The following is a 22,296-nucleotide window of genomic DNA, read 5'->3' as shown; positions in this document are numbered from 1 at the left end:
AAATGCTATATATAATTATGAAAATCAAAGTTTTTATTTGGAAATATTTTTATTGATTCAAAAACATATTTACTACAAAATTACGCATGGATTTCTAAATCCACCAATTTTTAAGAAAAATAAAAATTCAAAAGGGTCAAAATAATTTCTGACCGATTTTATTTTATCAATAACAAAAATAATAATAAAATTTTAAAAATTATGCACTTAATAATTTTTTATTATTTAATTTTTTTTAACCTAATTTATTTCTAATAAAATTTTTATAAAAAATTTTCCTTTATTTTTTAAATATGTACTTTTCCATCATAACATTTTTAAACCGACGGATTAGCTCCTCTATGAGGAAGCAAACACGGTAAATCGTTAGGTATTAAAATAACACCAAAAAGGATTAAAATAATCCAATTTAGTGTTATTTTAATCCATTTTGGTGTTATTTTAACACCTAACGATTTACTGTGAAGTGTTCATGAAATGAGCACCAAAATTATAAAAAAATATACAACTTGGCAGCGGTTTTTAAACACTGATTATTTTGTGAGAAAAAATAGGAATATTTAAATATTAAAACTTATTAATTATTATTTTTCATTAAAAAAGAATAAATGATTTTCTATAAAATCGTTTTATTTCGTAAAAAACATTTAAAATACATATTCAGGGTTGCCAAAGCCAAAGGTCAAGGAAATCATAAAAAAGTCAGGAAATTTTATCAAAAGTTCTAAAAAAATATTAAATTTCTAGAATTCATAAGAAAATTCTGAATTTTGTTGTCCAACGTGACAGACTTAAAAAGAAGAAAATATTAAATTTAATTTTAAATTCTTTTTATTTTTATTAATAATAATTGAATAAAATCAACTTCAATATAATTCTTTAAAACAATTAAATTATTTTCAATACAATTTTAATTAAATTCCTCGCAAAAAATTTCACATCCTATAAAATATAGTGAAAAATAAATCATTTTATAATTTTTTTTTCAATAATATTATCACAAGACAAATACGAATTAGTAAAAATTTAATTTACTAATTAGAACAAAAGTGATACGAAATTTCTAAAAATTAATTTTTTAAATAAATAAAGTATAAATAAATAAAGTAATAAATAATAAAAATAATAAATAAAATAATAAATAAAGTAAATAAAACAAAAAATACTAAAAATCTGTTTTTCTTAGAAAATAAATGTTTAAAAAAACGTATTTTGCATTAACATTAATTCGTTTTTCAACAATAATTTATAAGTATAACTATTTCTATGTTTTAGAATGTTAAATTAATATTACTAATATATATTGAATTTCAAAAAGTTGCAAATTAAAGTTTTAGAAAAGCTGAATTGTAAAAAATTCTGAATAAGTTGATTTTTTGAAACATTTTTATTCATATTCGAAATTTCATGAAATTGTCATGTAAACAAGTGGATTTTAGAAATATTTTAGTTAAAATTTCTAGAAAATAATAATTGAATTGAAATCTTGAAAATAAGTTTTAATATGTAAGTTACAGTAGTAATTCTTTAAACATTAAGGTAATCGGAGTATACATTTTTAAACAAAATTTCGACCATATTGGATTCGCCATTTAATTTTGAAATTAATTAATTGCCCCCGAAAAATTCCACAGCTTGCTGCTGCCGATTTTACTTGTTTTACTTCAATAGAAAATTCGGAAAAATGTATGGAAAGTACAAAAGAAGACTAGTAGAGTAAGAAGGTAGAAAGAGGTAGTAAGAGGTGAAAGACTAAAAATTAAAAGGTTTTTTTTATAGTAAAAAAATATTTATTACTCAATTTTTTTATAATAAAATACAAGTCTTAAAGCATTCGAAAAATATTTTTTTTCTTTTTTATAAAATGGCTAACAGATGTGGTTTACTTAACTAATTTGACTTTTAGAAAGTATATTATTCGTAAATAGAAAATGCACAACAAATTATACATAAGAAAATATTTTCGTTAATTACGTATAAAAATCACATTTTAGGAACAAGCTGTTGAAAATCTTCGCAAATCTAAAATTGAGAGATATTTGAAAATTTTATTGACTTCATTTCTAGAAATTCGAATTTTATGACACTTTTGAATCAAAATTAACATTAAATTAACACAGTCGTTTATGAAATTTCTTCTCCTTTCTGCTATTTCGACAGTTGACTTCAATAAATCAGCATATATAGGAAATTTTTTATCAGAAGATTCGATTTCTTTTAAAAAATCATTGTTGCTCGTGTACATTGCAACTTTATCAATTGACTCAGTTAATACACTATAGAATGTAAAGTTCAGATTTTTATTAACTTTCGTCTTTTGCAAGACTTTTTTCTCCATTAAACACTTCTCTCGCCAATCAATAAGATCACTTAATTCACATTCTTCCAACTCAGTTATATCATACTCTGCATCTAACAATACTATACGACATACTATCAATTTTAAAAAATTATCTTTATTCTTCCAGATGTCTTCGGCGTCGCATACATCATAATCATTATAAATTTCATAAATAGCGTTTGAAAGAATATTAACGTTTTTAGAGTAACCAACTGTGAGTAATTGACTCTTGGGATTTCTATCAGCATAGTTTATTTCTGCACAGAAACGTGATTCCGAATCATTATATTCCATCATAAGTTGTAACAACTCTGGTGGCTGAACATATGAAGAATTCCCTTCAGCTAAAACTTTCTCAGAACAACTTTTGATTTTTTTATTACTGAGATGATTACATATGCATGTAACAATTTCAGGACGAAATACACAATCACCTACTTCCGATATTTCTTCATTTGTCACTGGCATTGAATAATTAATACTTGAAACTCTCATTGTAACTGCATCTGAAAATAAGTACTCATTAATTTTACTATTCGAATACCGAATTAACATCTGCGTCACTTTTAACAATTCCTCAAACACTAAAGGAGTAACAGGCATGACATGATACAGGCCTGAATAAGTCCCCAAAGCTTCATGCAATGGTACTGCACCGAATTTAGAGGTTGTAAAGGGATCAGCACCATTTTCTAGAAGAAATTTAACTACAGCTGGCTGCGCTGCAGTTGCTGCGAAAAGTAATGGTGTACGGCCACAATCTTCAGTTCGTAAATTAACATTAGCTCCAGCTTCCAGGAGTAGCTTTAACAATCTCGGATGCTCGAATGTAGCTGCAAGGTGAAGAGGACTTATAAATTTAAACAGACTTTTTTTAACAGGATAACCAGCGTCTAGAAGAATTTTTAATATTTCTTCACTGCCACTTTCAACAGCAATGTAAACGGCCAATTTTCTAGCGAAAGTGTTTGATTCATATTCACCTGATGGTTCATTTACCATTACTTTAACAGTCTCCACTTGGCCCATTCGAATAGAGAAATGAAGTTGCATTTCTTTAAAATATGTGTTTGCACTAATTTTGGACAACCTTGTTAATAAATATTTCCACATGTCATGACGATGCAAATAAAATGTACTATTAAATACGTCATCTAAATTTTGTACTTTAATACCAATATCGACTAAACATTTTAAAGTCTCTAAACTACCTCGCAAAACAAGTGATCTAAATAAGCCTAGTTTATCTTCCTTAACTGTTGCGATGCTTTTTACGCCATTCTTTATGAGATATTCTACAATGTCCAAACGATCGGACGATACTGCAAGTTCAAGACAAGAATCGAGATGAATGATATTAATTACTGGAATATCTACTTTGTTACATCCATTCGCCATGAGCAACTTTACCATTTCAAACTTTTCTCTGAAAACTGCGTTACGAAGAGGACTCATATTTGTTAAATCTGTGTCACTTAAAACCGCACCGTGTTTAAAAAGAATTTCAGCCATTTGAACGTTTCCTTTCGACAATGCAACATAAAGTGGCGTTTTTCCATATCTATCCTTTTCCTCAATAAAGGCGCCATTACCTAGAAGTGACTTTGCAAATTCAGGGCGATTGTACAAAACTGTATAGTGAAGTGGACTTTCATCATTGAGATTTTTTGCGTTTAAATTACTATCTTCTAAAAGAAGATTGAATAACTCAGGCTGATTTTCCCTAATCGCCAAATGCAGCGGTGTATTCCCTCTTCCGTCTCGCTTGGTGCTTGTGAACAGTTTTGCTATCGCTGCGTGTCCTCTTGCAGTCGCCACATGCAGCAATGTCCTGCCACGTATCGTTTCCGTCGCCGAATATTTCTTGAGCAAAGAATGGACAAGATTCAATTCTCCATTGTGGACTGCGAGAAACAATTCATTGTACTCAGAGGTGTCGTTGTAATCATTCCCAAAATCCATGGCAACAAATAGAAGATTTTGATTCGAAGGTAGTTTACTGTCGATGTGGTATGATGATTTGTAATCTCAAATATGAAGCATTGCTCCACTTAAATATTCTGTAACAAAAATTAGAAAATGTACCCAAAAGTGTAAAAATATGGAATTTAGGGTTTAAGGGGACTTATCAACAATGCAGATCTAAAATACAGACTTCGCACTCGATAATTAAGTTTAAAAAACCGGACAAGTGCGAGCAGAACTCGTACTAAAACCGAGGGTTCCGTACCCGGACTGAATTTATCTTGTAGTCTAAATATAAAAATACATACGAATATAAATCTGCAGTCCACTAGGTCAAGAATTGTAACCGCCAGGGATGAGTTTCTACACACTTTTTTGACTAAATTTTCAATAATATCAATTTTTTCGTTGAGAACCATATAAAGATCAACTCCAAATATTTTTGCTATATTATTCCTAAAATCTACATATAAAAATACATAAATAATCCAAAACTGCTGTTCACTAAGCCAAGAATTATGAGAGCCAGGGGGTAAAATCTTTTTTTTCACTAAATCGTAACAAATTTTTAGTTTTTCGCTAAAAAAAATTAAATATCAACTCCAATCATGTTCGGTGTATGTTTCCTGAAATCTACACATGAAAATACATAAAATAAGAAAAACTGTAGTCCAATAGACCAAGAATTGTGAAAACCAAGGGGGGGTACACACTTTTTTTCTAAATCAAAAAAAATTTCTAGTTTTTCGCAAAAAAAAATATGAAGATGAACTCCAATAATTTTTTCTGTAATCTACACGTAAAAATAAATAAAAAATGCCCAACGCCAGTCCACTAGACTAAGAATTGAGAGAACTAGCGTAGATATAATTATTATAAAAAATTGAAAAAAAAATTTTAGGTTTTCGCTCAAAACGTAATGAAGATCAATTCTAATCATTTCCACTATATTTTTCCTGTAATCTACACGTGAAAATACAAAAGTGTACCAATTTTCAGCTCTCTAGGTAAAGAAACTGTGAGCGCAAGAGTGAAATACACGCTTTTTCGACGAAATTTTTAAAAACTTTGAGTTTTTCGCAAAAAAATATGAAGTTGAACTCCAATAATTTTTTCTGTTGAAATCTGCAAGAAAAAATAAATAAAAATGTATAATGCCAGTCCACTAGGTTAAGAATTGTGAGAACCAGCAAGGGTTAAAGAATTTTCGAGCTTGCAAAAAGAGATTTTAGTTTTTCGATGAAAACACCATGAAAATCAATTCTAATCACTTCCGCTATATTTTTCCTGTAATCTACGCGTGAAAATACATACGTGTACCAATTTTTAGCTCTCTAGATGAAAAACTGTAAGCGCTAGGGGGGGGGGTACATGGTCATTTTCCGTAACCGTTTTGATAGGGTTCCTACAGGGTACTGAACCCTAAAAAGCAGCAAAAAGTAGCTTTCAAACTAAAAAAAGTAGTAAAAAAGTAGCTATCGAAAAATTAAACTTGACAAAAAAAACGTTTCAGACACTTCACAAAACTGACAAAAATTCCATTCTATATTTTATTTTCCTGACATTTTCCTAATTTTCATCATAAATTTAAATTCTTTCTTATCCTGCTAATAAATTGAATACCTGCAACGAATTTTATTATTCAAAAAAGAATTTAAATAATTTATAAAAATAATTTAATTCTCGAGAAGAATTTTATAAAAATTTTTAAATAATTCATTTCTTTCGACTAATTTTATGCAAATTCTAATTTAAATAATTGAATTCCTGAGACATTTTTATTATTCTTGAAAAGAATTGAATTCTTACGAAGATTTTTACAAATTTTTTTTAAATAACTGAATTCTGTTTCGAAATTTTATGAAAATTGTAGATATTGAAAATCATTGAATTCGAAAAGTTTTTAAAAATAATTAAATTTTACAAAGAATTCTATTAAAATTTTTGAGAATAATATTAAATGTTTGTGTGGCATTTTCAGGGATCACAGTGGCATTTCCACTTGAAAATAGGTAAAAAAGGGGATTTTTCAAAAGAAAAAAGGGGATTTTGAAAAACACGATAAAAATTATTTTGTTACAACATACAGGATTTATTTTCTTAAATTTTTATTTTTCCTTCTATTTACAGCTTTCTGGATTAAATCTGACTTCCTTTGCTCCTTTTTTCTTAAATAATTTAAGAAAAAATAGCCATTTTTTCTTTTAACGGTATAATATTGAGTTTTCTAAGGTTTGTTTTATGTTGCGCGCTATTTAAACATTTTACAAAAATAAAATCAGGGTGTCCAACAAGGATTGAGAAAAAGATTCCCTGACTTTTTACTTTCCTTATTTCTTCTTCGACTATAATATATGGTTAATAAAATATAAGGAAAAAGTAATATCATACTTAGAGGAAAAATCCTCTTCTAATATCCTCTTAATGTTTTCCTCTCAAAAGAAAACTATTCGACTTGAATGAATATTATTTTTATTATTAATTAATTCATTGTTTTATTATTGACATTTGTCAAAAACATTGAATATTTAAAGAAAATAAATGAAGGAATAAATATATTAAATAATGTAAGTAATTAACTTTTAGTTATTGAATATAATTATTTAATTAAAAACATTAAATTTAGTGCATAAAATTAACTTTTCTTCATCAGTTCATAACCACAATTTGCAAATAATATCCGAGAGAAAAATCCTCTAAAGTGAAGAGTATTAATTTTCATACCATATATAAGAGGAAAATATGCATTCAGTTTAGAGGATTCCGCATGAAATCAAGATTACTTCTTTTTGGGTGAGCGATAAATTAATATCGAATTAGAGTAACAAATAGTAATAAAAACCAATTTAGTCTTGTTATAGATTACAAAATTTTTAAATTCACAAAAAATTTTAACTTTCTTATTAAATTTATAAAAATGTCCCTGACTTTCCTGAACGCTGAACACCCTGTAAAATCTTTTTAAAAAAATTATTGAATCATAATTTTTACTTTTCAAAAAAAAATTTACTGAATAAAGGGGAATAGGGGAGAAAATATTTGAATTAAGGGGATTTATTTTTTTAAGGGGAAAAAGGGGACGAACTGTGATCTCTGCATTTTATTAAATTTTTTTGCAAATAATTGAATTCCTTAAAAAGCATTTTATTATTTATGAATATCATTGAATTTTTGCGAAAGATTTTATTAGAATTTTGTTAAATAAATTGAATTTCCAAGAAGAAATTTATTACTTTTAAAAAGAATTGAAATTCTTCAATGAGTTTTATTATTTATGAAAATAATTTGATTTTGTAAAGAATTTTATTAAAATTCCTCAAAATAATTGCTATCGGGAATAATTTTGCTATTTATCGACATAATTGAATTCTTTCAAAGAATTATTTATGTAAATAATTTCGTTCTTGGGAAGAATTTTATTAAAATCTAAAAGAATAATTGAATTATTTATTCAAAAAAATTTAATTATAATTGTATTTAGAATAATTGATTTCTTTCGAAAAATTTTATTAAAATATTTGAAAATAATTGAATTCCTGTCGAAAATTCTAATATTTCTGAAAATAATTGAATTTTTCTAAAGAATTTAAAAAAAACTTTTTTTCTAAATAATTGATTTTTTTGAGGAATTGAAATTTAGTTTTTAAGAATAATTACATTTTTTGAGTAATTCCTGTAAAATTGTATTAAAAATAATTGAAATCCTCCGATGAATTTCATTATTTATGAAAATAATTGATTTCATAAAAAGCATTTTATTATTTATAAAAATAATTGAATTTTGCAAAGAATTTTATTAAAATGCCTCAAAAGAATAGAATTTTCTTGAATAATTTTGTTATTTATTGACATAATTGAATTCTATCAAAGAATTATTTATGTAAATAATTGAATTTTTGTGAAGAATTGTATGAAAAATAATTGAAATCCTGCAATAAATTTTATTATTTATGAAAATAATTGAATAGCTGCAAAGTATTTTATTAAAATTTTTAAAAATAATTGAACTCCTGAGAAGATTTTTATTATTTATGAAAAAATTGAATTATTCATAAGAATTTCATTAAAATGTTTAAAGAGGAATTGAATTTCTGTGAAAAATTTTGATGTTTATGAAAATAATTGAATTTTCGGGAAGAATTGTATTGTATCTGTTTTAATTCTTATCAAAAATTGTATACATTTTAATTTTGATATGTTGATTTGAGTTGGTACCTATCATAGGGTAAGTGTGTCAATTGTGGCGGGTGCTCCAATTATGGCGACTTTGTAAAAAATAGAATTATTTACTATTTTAGAATAATATAGTTATTTGAAAATGATAGAAAAAGTTATTTTCGACCTTACTCGATATAATTGTACGAAAAAAAACACATTTGAACTATTATTGGTTTAATTATTTAAGTACAAAAATTGTGCCCCGCCATAATTGGCACATTTTCATTGAATGTGCGTGCTCCAGTTATGGCGCGCAACACAACCTCTAAATACACGTTATTTTCCCCGCCGTAATTGGCGCGCCGAAATTGACTCAACCGCGCCATAATTGACGTTTTTAATCCTAATTCTTATTGCTTTAATTTTGTTTAAATAATTAATTTTTATAAAGTTTTTATAAAAGTTTTATTATCTATATGACACGGGCTTTTAGTTTAATAAGCCATAAATTTACTTCTTTCATTATAATTTTTGAATTTTCTATTTCAAAGACGGCTAAACCAGAACCGCGCCATAATTGGCACACTTACCCTATTAATTCTTTAATTAAATTTAATTTGAAATATATTTATTCTCACATGCACTCAAAATGTGTAGTGCAAAAATGTCAAAAAAATATAAAGGATCAAAGTTTTTGTGTTATTGTTAACTTAACTTATTGTCGATATACTTATATTTAAAAAAAATTAAAAACAAATAAATAATTAAATTAGTTTCTATTAAAAATACTAACCATGCTTAATGCAATATTAACATATCGCTTTTATAAACTGGACGATTTTCCGTGACGAAACATTAAACTAATGATGGAATTTTGGATTATAGAAAACAAGATTTTCTAATATATATACTTATTTTATGTAAGTATTTATTTACAATTTATAGAATTTTTGATTTGTAAATCAAGAGGCAGTTGAAAACACTTATAACCATAAATGTATAAACTGGAATAGAATGGAAACTTCAGCTGTTGCAGACTGCAGAGAGGTGCAACCACTGGCAACCACTAACCACAGCTTTAAAGAAATTCTTACTTTCCTAGGGGTTCTTGGACCCCTCTTGTTCTTAAATTCTCGAGAATTTAAGTTGGGGCAATTTCGCCAAGAAAATTAAGGTAATTTAATTTTTTTAAGAGAATGTAAGAGAATTTAAGTTTATTTATTTAAATAATGTATATATTTATTATTTTTATTAATATAAATACATATATTTTAGCACAATTATGATGATTACTTTTACCTAAAAGAATTCTTTAAGTTATATATGTGAGTATACGCTATGGTTCTATAGGGATGTAGATGAGCATCAAAAATTTTGTTATCAAATTCGATCCTTTTTTATGAAAGAAGTCCTTTTCCGAAACACGGAAGTAATCAGAAGTTTTTCAGAATTTATTTCCGATTACGAAAAATATTTTTGTCTTGAGAAAACAACGCTGGTCTTGATAGAATTTTTTGAAACTATTTTTGGAGTCGAATATAAAATTTGGGCTATTTTCATCAAATTGGAATTTTTTTTATTAAAGAAGAGCTTTTTCTAAAGCTCAGAACTTTTTAGAATTTATTCCAATATCATATTAAAAAGAATTTGTGGTTGAAAAACGACGCTGATCTTGACAACATTTTCTAACAATTTTTGTAGTCGAATATCGTGTCTTGAAATGAAAAATCAACTCAATTCCGACGTCGTAAACTACGTTGTACATGACGCCGTAAATGACATCGTATCGACGTCATATATCACGTAGTATACGACGTCGGAAACGAAAGCGGAAATTGGGATAGTGAATGACGTCGTAGTATACGACTTCGTATAAACTACGTAGTAAACGGCGTAGCAAACGACGTCGTTTACGGTGTGGCGAAATTGATTATTTTAATATTATTTAATAAATACGTGAAAAAAGCAGTTATTATATAGAATAAAAATTATTTTAATTAAAATAAAATCATACATCATTTCTAAAAGGTCAAATTCCTAATTGACAATAAATAAGACGTTGTTTTCATATTCAAATTATTTTTCATTAATATAATATAAAATATCTTTTTTAACATTATGTAACTCATGAAAATCCTTTAGAAGAACAAGTATAACAAGTTAATAAATATACACTGAAAAAAAAATTTATTTGATTTAAATAATTCAAATTATTTGAAAAATATTTATTTGATTCAAATACTTTTTAGTTGGATCAAAAAAATATTTATTTGATTAAAATAACTTGAATTATTTGAATCACACTTATTTGAACCAAATAAATCATATTTGATTCAATTAAATAATTAATTAAATTGAATAAATGAATTTGTGTAATACAAATATAATGAGTTACTTGAAACTATTCTGCCGTCTTTTTTAAAAAAGACACTATCTACATTTTAGCTCAATCGGAGATATTGAAGGAAACGCGTTTGCATCTAGATCTCTTAATAAAATTAAAAATTTTGTAAACAAACTTATGTTCTTCACTAATTCGGACACGCTCTTTTCATTGGTGCAAAAAAAATTATTAATTTTAATTATTTATTAATAAAACTGTAGATAGTGCACATTTTTTATCCGAAAATTATGGAGAATACATTAAAAGTGCACTATGTGGTAGATAGTACCTACGTTTAAAATTGCTTTGTCCGTCCACTTTCCTGTTTAAAGCGTCACTATCTACATTATTTTCTAACACAATCCTTTATTTCTGTTATATTTTCATTATTATTTTATATTTTATTTTATTTATTATTATATTATATTTTTTATAATTTTGAAAATACCGAACGAAAAATCACGAACAATAGAGGGGCTGATAGTAAAAATGGTTTATAATAATAATGGGAGCAAAAGTAGAATAAGTGACTTGAGAGAAAAAACGGGTGAAAATGATTATGTAATTTCTTGATAAATTAATTATATTAATGCTTAAAAAATATTGTCAATAATAAAAAAACTTATTTTATTTGAATTCATATTTTGTAATTATTATAATTAATTTATCAGGAAATTACACAATCATTTTAATCTGTTTTTGCTTCTAAGTCACTTATTCCACTCTTGCTCCCGTTATTATTTTAAACCATTTTTACTATCAGCCTTTCAATACATAAATTTTATTTAGCTTTACAACTTTATTTTATTTGATTATTATGTTGTGCATTAAAGTTTTATTAAATTAAATGTTAACTTTACAAAAAAAATAATTAAAATTGTTTTTTAATTTGCATTAAATATATGTGTTAATACAAAATAAAAGCTTTATTTGCAAATTATTTTATTATTTTTATTTTATTTGCATAATTAAACTTGTAGATAGTGCTCTCTCTCGCGGAAAGTTAACCAAAGTTCGAGAAAAATATGTACGAAAAACGTCACTATGTACATAGTTCTCTACTTTTGTGACTTTTGAAATCAGTTTACTGATTAACCTATATAGTGCTCGTGAATCAGGATTTCAGGGGTCAAGTGGGTTGAAAATCCTGAAAATTTTGTAGATAGGTCGTCTCCTTCTGCAGATAGTGATACTTTAAAAAATATTTCTCGAAAATCTCTGTAGATAGTTTAATTAACAGCTGATTATCTTCTAATATAATTATAATTTTCAATTACGAATACGACTATTAGATTCGTCTTTTCATTACGAATCCAACGGTATAAAGAACTCATTTTTCGTAAAATATGTAGATAGTGCCTTTTTTAAACTGGACGGCAGTATTCTTTTATTTATTTCACTCAAATACTTCGTATATTTGATGCAAATAAAAATTATTTGACACAATAAATTTATTTTATTGATTATTATAAACTTAATTATTCAATCCGAATAATTCGTTATTCAAAGCTAATACACTATTTTATCAGGACAAATAAAAAAATATTTCAATCAATTAAATAATTATTTGAAACGAAAATAATGAATTACTTGAAACTGTTCATTTATTTATTTCACTTAAATATTTCATTTATTAAATATAAATAAAAAATATTTAACCCAATAGGTAAATTTATTTTATCGATTCTAATTAACTAAATTATTTAATATACGAATAATGAATTAGTTAATACTAATACCCTATTTTATGAAGACAAATAAAAAATATTTCGACAAATAAAAATGTGTTATTTGGATACAGAATATACGGCACTGGCATTGATATAGTAGATTAGGCGTGATGCCTTCCAGCCTTCTGTGCCCGAGCGGTTTAAATACGTGCGTTTAAGACTTCCGGTATGCGTTAGGGGTGGGGGGACGGTGAGTTCGAACCCACATGCGAGCGAATATTTTTCATTTTAAGCCTTTTAAGCGTTATATAAAATAATAAAATTGTGTGTTGTGTTGTGAATAAAAACTGTGTGAACATGTTTGTAAATAATGTTAAAAGTCTGTTAAACAATCAGTTAATATATATAATATAATATATAAATATAATATAATAATATATTAATGAATTAAAAAAAATACTAAATATTGAAAAAAAAAATTTTTGTATTAAATATAGAATGAAATAATTTTTATAATTGATTCAAACAATTATTTACTAGCTTGAAATATTACATTTATTTGATTTGAATAATTTGTATTTGATACAAATAACTATTTATTTGATACGATAAAACAAATTACTTAGGTCTAGTAAATATTTATTTGAGTTGAATAATTTCTATAATTGATTCAAATAATTATTTATTAGTTTGAAATACTCCATTTATTTGATTTGAATAATTTGTATTTGATTCAAATAAATAGTTATTCAGTAAATCAATTAGAATTCACTGTTATTGAACAATTAACTACAACAAACGCTTATGATGAAGCATGTAGCATGTTGAAAAAGATTGTTGAAATCTCTACAAACCATGGACATTTCCAAAGTTTGTATTCATATGGATGTAAATGGTACTTAGTATATTTGCGCTGTGCCAAATCTATACCATTATTAATTACTAAAAGTCTGTTAGTGCATTTTTCTGAGAAATGTTCCAAATTTTTAAAATGGAAATTGATTTTAGTTCAAAAATTATTACTTACAAGAATTTTATTACTTTACCTGACTTTTTTTTAAAACTTTTAAAAACTTTTGAATTTGTAATAAGTTAAAAACGACCGTTGGTACGTAATGCTGTAAGCAATGCTCAAAACTTTGTAAGTTAAATTATTATCCTTTTATAAATATGAGTGATTTTATTTATTATCTTAATTTAAATTCATCTCACTTCAGATATTTTTACTTATTACTAGATCTTTGTTATTTACATGACATAGGTTATATTTTTCTATAACTTTTAAATTTGTATTAAGTTAAAAACGACATTAGTGCGCACTTATCTGAAAACTGCTTTAAATGTTTAAGTGAAATAATTGTTACACTCCATATTTTAAGTGATTGTATTTATTATCTCACTTATGTTAGATTTTTTAAAATTGTTATGAGTTACATAATGTTAAAAAAGCTATTTTATATTATATTAATAAAAAATAATTTGAATATGAAAACAACGTCTTATTTATTGTCAATTAGGAATTCGACCTTTTTGAAATGATGTATGATTTTATTTTAATTAAAATAATTTTTATTCTATATAATAACTGCTTTTTTCACGTATTTATTAAATAATATTAAAATAATCATTTTCGCCACACCGTAAACGACGTCGTTTGCTACGCCGTTTACTACGTAGTTTACGAAGTCGTATACTACGTCATTCACTATCCCAATTTCCGCTTTCGTTTCCGACGTCGTATACTACGTGATATATGACGTCGATACGATGTCGTTTACGGCGTCATGTACAACGTAGTTTACGACGTCGGAATTTTCTAACTCCTGCTTTGCGTTCGCGAACGACTTTCGCGAACCTATTGTGCTTAGGCCTTAAGGGAGAAGTTTGAAGTCACTGACTCTCTTACTCTTGTACGTTACCATGACAACCTGCAGTCAGTAGAGCATATTCTTGTTTACAAAATTTATACAGATGAATTTAATTGTTTTTGTGTTTTTGTATTCATTGCTTTTAAAATATTTCCATTTTACACTCTTTGGTTTTGTCATTTTTTAAATCTTTAAATATATAGCCACTTTAATAAACAAAATAACAACTACTAAATAAAAACACAACGTTGGACAATAATCGAATTTACCACAGTGTAATGACAAAAGTGAGGTTATGTTACATTCTCTTAAATTCTGCGGGCCGAAATTTTCAAATTTCAAAATCAAGCAAATTTAATAGTTTCAGTCCGCCATATTGAAATCGTCATTTTTAATTTTACGAAATGGTATCGTGTATTTTAGGCTTCAAAACCTAAAGTTTTTTTCCGATTTTTTAAAAGAAAGTACTACAGATTTGAAATTTTTTTTTCTGCACTTCAATATGTATTTAATAAACCCTCCAAAAAGAAATCCTATTCTACTTTTCATTTTCTCAAAACAAATCATTAAATATATAGGTCTCTTTTTCTGGCTCTAGAGCACCCTGGTTAAAAAACCGGACAGATTTCGGACTATTCCGAAATTTGTTCGAAACAATGCGGTTTATGGTCAGGTTTTTGTCACCCGAAATTAATCCGGAAAAAATCCGAACTCTATACGGTTTGTGAACAACTACCCGTGTAGAAATTTATCGTGGAAGTATATGAGAAACTGTCTAGTTGCGCTAGATTCTGTCTATGAACTTGAAGGGAAATCTGGGCAGAAGCGAACTAGGAATGTGACGCTAGAAACATCTAGAATATATACAGGCTAGGTGTCTATTTTTTTTCTATTAAAATTGAACGTTTCTGGACAAATCCACAATATTAAAATACACCGTTCCTATAAAGGTTGAATATTTATTGTAACGTGAATATTTTTACACGTTACATCCGAGTAAAATTAATTGAATTTAAAAATTTAGAGAAATTATAGCTTTCTCCTTTTGGACACTTTTCTGCGAAAATCTCTGCTCTGCGACTCGACCTCGATAAAATGCAATTTATTTTATTTTTTGTTTACTGCTTTGCTTTATTTTTTTATGTTTGTCACGAGCGATTTTCTTTTGGATTTGTACTCTGAGACCCGGAGGAGGAACGATATTGGATATTTGGAGGTTAATTGTCCAACCATTCACCACACTGGCTGTTCGATGCTCTGCTTGGCTGTTTGAGGCCACACATTTACACTTTTGACAATTTGGCTGTTTGACGCCGACCTTTTGGCTGCTTGACGCCGCACTTTGAGCCGTTTCTGCTCTTTTAAATTTGGCTGTTCGAAGCTGCACTTTTGGCTGTTTGACGCCTGAATTTTAACCACTGGTTGTACCAGATATTATTTTATTGCTGGCTGCTTGGATGTTGCCCTTGTGTTTGGTTTTGGACCAAACCCATTCTGTTTTGTTATTTTGACACGCACACACACATTCACGTGGAAGGATGTTTCCTCTGGTCGCTGCCACCAATTGTCGTTGGAAGTTCCGATAAATTTGTCAACTTAGGCCGAGTTGACTATTTTCTCTAAAGATCGAAAGCCTTGATCAAAATTGGTTTTTGTCCTTTGGATGGTAACCTCTCCTACCAATTAATTGTTCCGCAGCAAAAGAAGAGCTCCTGATCATCGTATTTGTAAATCGCTCGCGTAAAACTAATTTTGCTTTGCTATGCTTGTTTTGCTATTTTGAAATTAACGTCGTGTTAATTTAACTTTTGCTTACTACTTTGCTTGCTTTTGATAATTTTGCAAATTTATTGGTTTTAGTGTTGATTATTTTGTCTGTTAATTAATTAATTTGTTAATTAACTTAATTATTAGATCAATTTTTCTAATTAATTATTAATTTAGTTTTGCTTCGAATTTAATTTTGCTTATTCTGAATATTGTTTTGAAGTTAGATTATCGCTAGTATTGTTACGTTATTTCATTGAAATTAAGATTTTTTATGTTATTATGAAATTTGGTTTGATGTGTGAGTATTTTATTCAACGAAATTTATTAATTTACTATTTTGTTAAGAATAGTTATTTTCAAATTTGAATGAATTTGCCGCCGCGGCGCTGCCTCGAAATAATGGCGCGCGCGACCGCCGTAGGTCAGGTTAGATAGGAAACACGACGCTACCGGCGAATTAATGAGAAAACGTGACAAGCACCGGCACTTGCGTTTTGGACTCGCTCTGAGACTTTTATTTTGTGGGCTTCTCCCTTTAAAATTTTTTTATACTTGCGAAACATGTGACGAAAAAGTGTCCAGGACGAGAAGACGACCCGGTCTCGAGGAGCTTCCCGTCCGCTGTTAATTTTGATATTGGTGAGTCGACAGTATTGTTAAAAACAATGCATATTCTCAATTTTTCGTTTGTTTTCTTTGATTAAATTTAGATTATTTCGCGTAGAGAATATGAATTCTTGCTTTCTTTTCGAAATGACGCCACTTTTCGACCTCATGGTCTTTTCTTTGCGACAATTTTCGGTTTTGTCATTTGATTTCTAATTTCAAGCTTAAATTAAAAGGCTTCATTGCGAATCATTGTTTCAATTTTGTGATATTATTATGTATTTTACGAGTTTGTTAAAATTTCGTAATGCCTCGCGGTTTCCCTCCAAACCTTTTTTTTTATGTGTGTAAATTCAAAAGGTCGCGTATTAATTAGTTAGAAATAATTAGAGAATTGATTGTGTGTAATGAGTGAGTTTAGAACCAAGTCATTTTGCGTTAAATTTAGTTTATTTTGCGTATTAAATTTTGTTGAGTAGCAGAGATTTTTTTTGTTTTATAACGAAATTTTACAATTTTGTTTGATTATTTTGCGTACATTTTTGTAATTATTTGAGACGAATATTAGGTTCGAGAATTATGTCGGAAATTATTAGTTTAGATTTTATTTTGTTATTTTGTTTGAATTGAGCGAATATTTAGTTCTTTTTTTTTGTAAAGTGAACATGATTAATTATTGAATATATTTTTTTATTGTCAATTTTAATTATGTTTCTTTATTTTTGCCTTTGAAAATACCCTCACCAAAGCCCTAGCCCAATGCTTTTTCTTTTTTTGAGTTAGCCCGAGCAACATTTTGCTGTGAAAATCCGGTAAATCATACTTAAGTACTATTTTGTAGATTTTGACTAAATATTATTTTTGATGCTTTGATTTGATATTCGCTTCTGTTCGATGATTCGCGAATTTTGATTGATTTTCTGGTTAAATTTTTGAAGTAAGATTTGTTGAAGAGGAATTAACCTGGTGGTCTTGTTTCCTCCTAAACAATAATTTTACTAATTTTGTTGCTGCTGACGTTGGCTCATCGGTGAGCCTGGCGCCCAACAATTTTGTAATTTTGTGGTTTTTGCCCCTTTTCGCTTAAAGGTACACTCTCACCTCACTGCCTGCCTGCCTGCACAGGCAGGCGCCATAAGAGTGAGAGAGAAAAAACATTTAATTTGAATTTTCTTACTCTCTTACTCCTATGTGTTACCATGTCAACCTGCAGGCAGGCAGGCAGGCAGTAGGAGCTGTGCTAGCGCCTTTAGTATGATTCCGAAGGTGATTGCGCTATATCTCTGAACGGCAGAGATAGCAATTTTTAGGAATTTTACAATTTTGAATTATCTTGATTTATTTTTGATTTTGTAAATTATTTTAGCCATTGTAAAATTTTTAATCTCACATTATATACGTTAATAATAATGAACTTACATATTAAGTATATTTAAAAAATCTTTATTATTACAAAACTATTTCTTACATATCACAATTTTTCATTCCGGTTAGATTATTATATTTCACGTACATGTTATTGTTGTCTAGTTGATCATCTAAATTTTCAGAGTTGATATCTGGATAACTAAAGGCGCTAGCACAGCTCCTACTGCCTGCCTGCCTGCCTGCAGGTTGACATGGTAACACATAGGAGTAAGAGAGTAAGACAATTCAAATTAAATGTTTTTTCTCTCTCACTCTTATGGCGCCTGCCTGCGCAGGCAGGCAGGCAGTGAGGTGAGAGTGTACCTTTATGTATCAAAAATAACTTTTTGCTCATCTTTCTATGACTTTGGAATTTGTTCTTATACTATTCCTAGAGTTCAATAAGAAGATTCATCAGTAAATTTCTTTACAAATGACACTGATTAACAAACTTTTCTTTAACAATTTCTGCACCACACACGCTGACACGCACAGCTATCGCGATCATCTGATCCATTGCTGCCAACTGTCGCATGCACAGTAACACTGTCGTCTGCTACTACCACTGCTACCAACTTATAATATTGTTTAAAAATAGTCATGTTTGTAAAAAAATGTCAAAAATATTAAAATTAATAAAAGCTTAGATTCTTTTTTGAATCTAAAAACAGGTAATCCATATAAACAATTAAAATTTCTTTACTATTATCTCAAATTCTTGATCTCAATGAAAAGAATATAATTTTTATAAGATTTTTATAACCTATAATCTGTCTTTAAATTAAAGAATAAATTATCCAAATATAGTTCTGAAACCTTTACATTAAATGCAACTTTAATTTTTACAAGGATTTATATTTCTTAAAAGTTCGTTTCAAAACAGAAAGAATCTGTATTACATACGCAATAAAGGTAGAAGATTTGGTATGCTAGCTAGTTACTATAACGAATTTAGTGACACCTACTAGATGGACTTGTTCTAATTCCTTATGTCGGTAACCTAGACAGCATCACGATAAATACTAGGCAGTCTCCATATCGAAAGAAATGAAGGGAAAACTATATAGAAACTGTACATTAACTTTACGGGACCAGGGCAGTTATTTGAGAATGAAATTCCACGACAAAAACTGTCTAGCTGTAGGCTAACACTAGGAAGGCCACGACAAATTTCTACACGGGTAGTGAATCCGGAGTTGGTCCGATGAAGTCCGAAATTAATCAGTTAATTTTAACTAGTGAATCCGGAATTAGTCCGAAACAATAAAAAATTAGTCCGGACAATTTAGTAAATGTTAATAAAAAAATAATTATACAAGTTACACATATTAATTATTATTACTTTATAGTACATTTAACATATTTTTCGATTTACCTATCGCAATTTTATTTACATTAATTTAAAATTTCTAACGCTTGGGGATTCGAACCTACACCTATCTAACATTATAACGCACCGAAATCGAATACATTAACCACTATACCACGCTCGCATGGGAGTTCAAATTCATAATTGAATTTTTCATAACGCGGTGCAAAAAAGGGCACTTTTTTGCACCTTGTTATGAAAACTATCGTTCGTAACTTGTGTGAACAGTTGCTAATTTTTGAACGAGCCCTTTTTTGGAACAAACTGTAGGCGAAGCCTACAGTTTGTTCCAAAAAAAGCGCTCATTCAGAAATTAGCAACTGCGCACACTCGTTACGAAATATACTATATCAAGTGCCACGAAAAGAAATGACAAAAAACTAACGCATCAGTGTTAATTATGATATTAAAAAAGATAACTAATAATACTAGTGTAAAATCAAATTGACTGCAAAAGTAAATATTTTATTTACCATAAGTAAATACCTTGAATAAAAAGTCGGAGCGATTTCGGACTAATCCGGAACAGTACGGTTTATTGTAGAGTTTTTTCACCATGAATTAAGTTTGAAATCAATACCGTTTTTTATAACTATTGATTCCGTAATTAGTCCAGTTTAGTCTGCAGTTAGTCAGATCATATGCAACTAGTAAATCGTCGGTTGGGTGCAGAAAGGTGCCAATTCAGACTAGTCGTGAAAAACGTGCCGTTTCAAAAAACACGTGAGAAACCTGCCACTTCAGCTGCGATTTGGAAAACATGCTAACTTAGAATTGACGTTCATTTTTTTATTTTAGGTTGAAATTTGTCAGTACAGAAAAATTTGAAGCAAAGATTATAAACTTGTACAAAAATTATTTTTTTAGTTGCATTTTGCATAATTTTTATTTTTCTTTGAAAAAGGAATATTTTTACTAATTTATTGAATTAATTTGTTGATTATTTATTATTTGATGGACAACTTCTTTCTTGTACCTAAAATGAAAAAAATGAACGTTAATTCTGAGTTGGCATGTTTTCCAAATCGCAGCTGAAGTGTCAGGTTTCTCACGTGTTTTTTGAAACGGCACGTTTTTCACGACAAGCCTGAATTGGTACCTTTCTGCACCCAACCGACGAAATGCAGAAGTAATACGGTTGGTTTAACCAGTGAATCCGCAGCTAATGCGAAACAGTCTCCTTATGGACAGGTTTTTGTTCCAAAATTATTCAGTAATAATTACGGACTTAATTCATAGACATTTAATTTTTACCAGGGATATAATATGATTCTGGTGGCCGTCTATTTTCGGATTCTTAGCATACATATTTCGGACTGTTTCGTATTTTTTTGGAATAGAATTTGACCACACTAATTCCAAATTGAAGCGGACTAATGTCGGATTTTTTGTGTACAGATTTCGGATTATTTCGTATTTGTTTCGGATTATACCTTTTAGTTGGATTAAATCCGGATTGTTGCAGACAATTTTCGGATTCTTAGCATACAGATTTCGGATTGTTTCGTACTTCTTTCGGAATAGGATTTTACCACACTTAATTTCAAATTGTTACGAACTAATACCGGATTTATTGCTTACAGAGTTCGGATTGCTCCGGACATTTTGCGGATTAAGTTTTTTAACTAGATTAAACTCGGATTGTTGCGGACTGATTCCGTATTCTTTACATATTGATATCGGATAATTCCGTACTTATTTTAGAATAATTCTTCACCGGTCATAAATTTGGATTGTTGCAGACTAATAACGGACTGAATTCGTAGACATTCAGGATTACTCCGGAGTGTTTTCGGACACAGGTTTTCATTCGGATTGATATCAGACTAGCGCTGATCATTTTCGGACCTTTTTCGTACAATTTCCGGACTAATCCGTACTAATCTGTCCGTATTTAATCCGGAATTAGTCCGAAATTTTTACCAGGGCAGTGTTACCCCTTAACCCATTAAAGACCAGACGAACGGAAAATTTCAATTGACTTTGAGGACCTCGTTTTTTAATAAAATGCATATAAAAAAATTTGCACATACAATGTGAAATTAATGTAAAATTTACTCCTCTTTCAGATTCTGCTGTTAAAATTTGTTTTTACCGAATTGTTAAAAAGTCATAAACAATTTTTTCCAAAAAAAACACGATTCTTCGAAAAAAAATTTCATTTCAGACGTATTTTCACCGGAAAAAAGTAGATAGATACTCTCAAAAGCTCCAAATATCGCGTCCATGGACATTTAGCTACCAATCCCTGAAGCGATCAATTTTTTTTCAAAATGGCGGACGCTAATATGGCGGCTAAAGCTACAAAAATGGCTCGCATATGAAACATAGTGCTCCAACTTTTTCAAGTCACTAAAATCGCCTGAAACTCGTTACTCCAGGGTTCTTGGGATCGATGATTACAAATATGATGTCAGTTTTGAAAAATTCAAAATGGCGGATCCAATATGGCGGACGAGTTTTGTAAAAATTAATTAAACTCACCTAAAACTTTCTACTCGGGGGTTCTTGGGATCGCTGATTACGAATATGATTTCAGTTTTTAAAAATTCAAAATAGCGGATCCAATATGGCGGATCAGTTTTGTAAAAAAAATTTGGATTCACCTGAAAATCTCTACTCGGGGGTTCTTAGGGTCGCTGATTACGAATATGATTTCAGTTTTTAAAAATTCAAAATGGCGGATCCAATATGGCGGACGAGTTTTGTAAAAATTAATTGGACTCACCTGAAACTCTCTAGTCGGGGGTTCTTGGGGT

At 28.7% G+C, this 22,296-nt stretch overlaps 1 protein-coding gene across 2 annotated transcripts in view; it reads right to left on the bottom strand.

Moving 5' to 3' along the window:
• Positions 1–1,808: 1,808 nt before the first annotated feature.
• Positions 1,809–22,296, bottom strand: part of LOC122511994 (ankyrin-1-like) — a 39,383-nt gene continuing 18,895 nt past the window's right edge. Inside the window, exons 1-2 of one of the 2 annotated variants that reach the window (XM_043627596.1) lie at positions 9,258–9,461; positions 1,809–4,401 (exon numbers count right to left, since the gene is read on the bottom strand). In XM_043627596.1, coding sequence (XP_043483531.1) covers positions 1,991–4,303 — 2,313 coding nt within the window. In that variant the 5' untranslated portion in view covers positions 4,304–4,401; positions 9,258–9,461 and the 3' untranslated portion in view covers positions 1,809–1,990. Of the gene's footprint in view, positions 4,402–9,257; positions 9,462–22,296 lie in introns of those variants that run through there. The other variant, XM_043627597.1, reaches the window with a different exon arrangement.

The sequence above is a fragment of the Leptopilina heterotoma genome, unplaced genomic scaffold (assembly GCF_015476425.1).
Source record: "Leptopilina heterotoma isolate Lh14 unplaced genomic scaffold, ASM1547642v1 Lhet_92, whole genome shotgun sequence".
Taxonomy (NCBI): Eukaryota; Metazoa; Arthropoda; class Insecta; order Hymenoptera; family Figitidae; genus Leptopilina; species Leptopilina heterotoma.
This window is presented reverse-complemented; position numbering and strand designations above follow the sequence as displayed.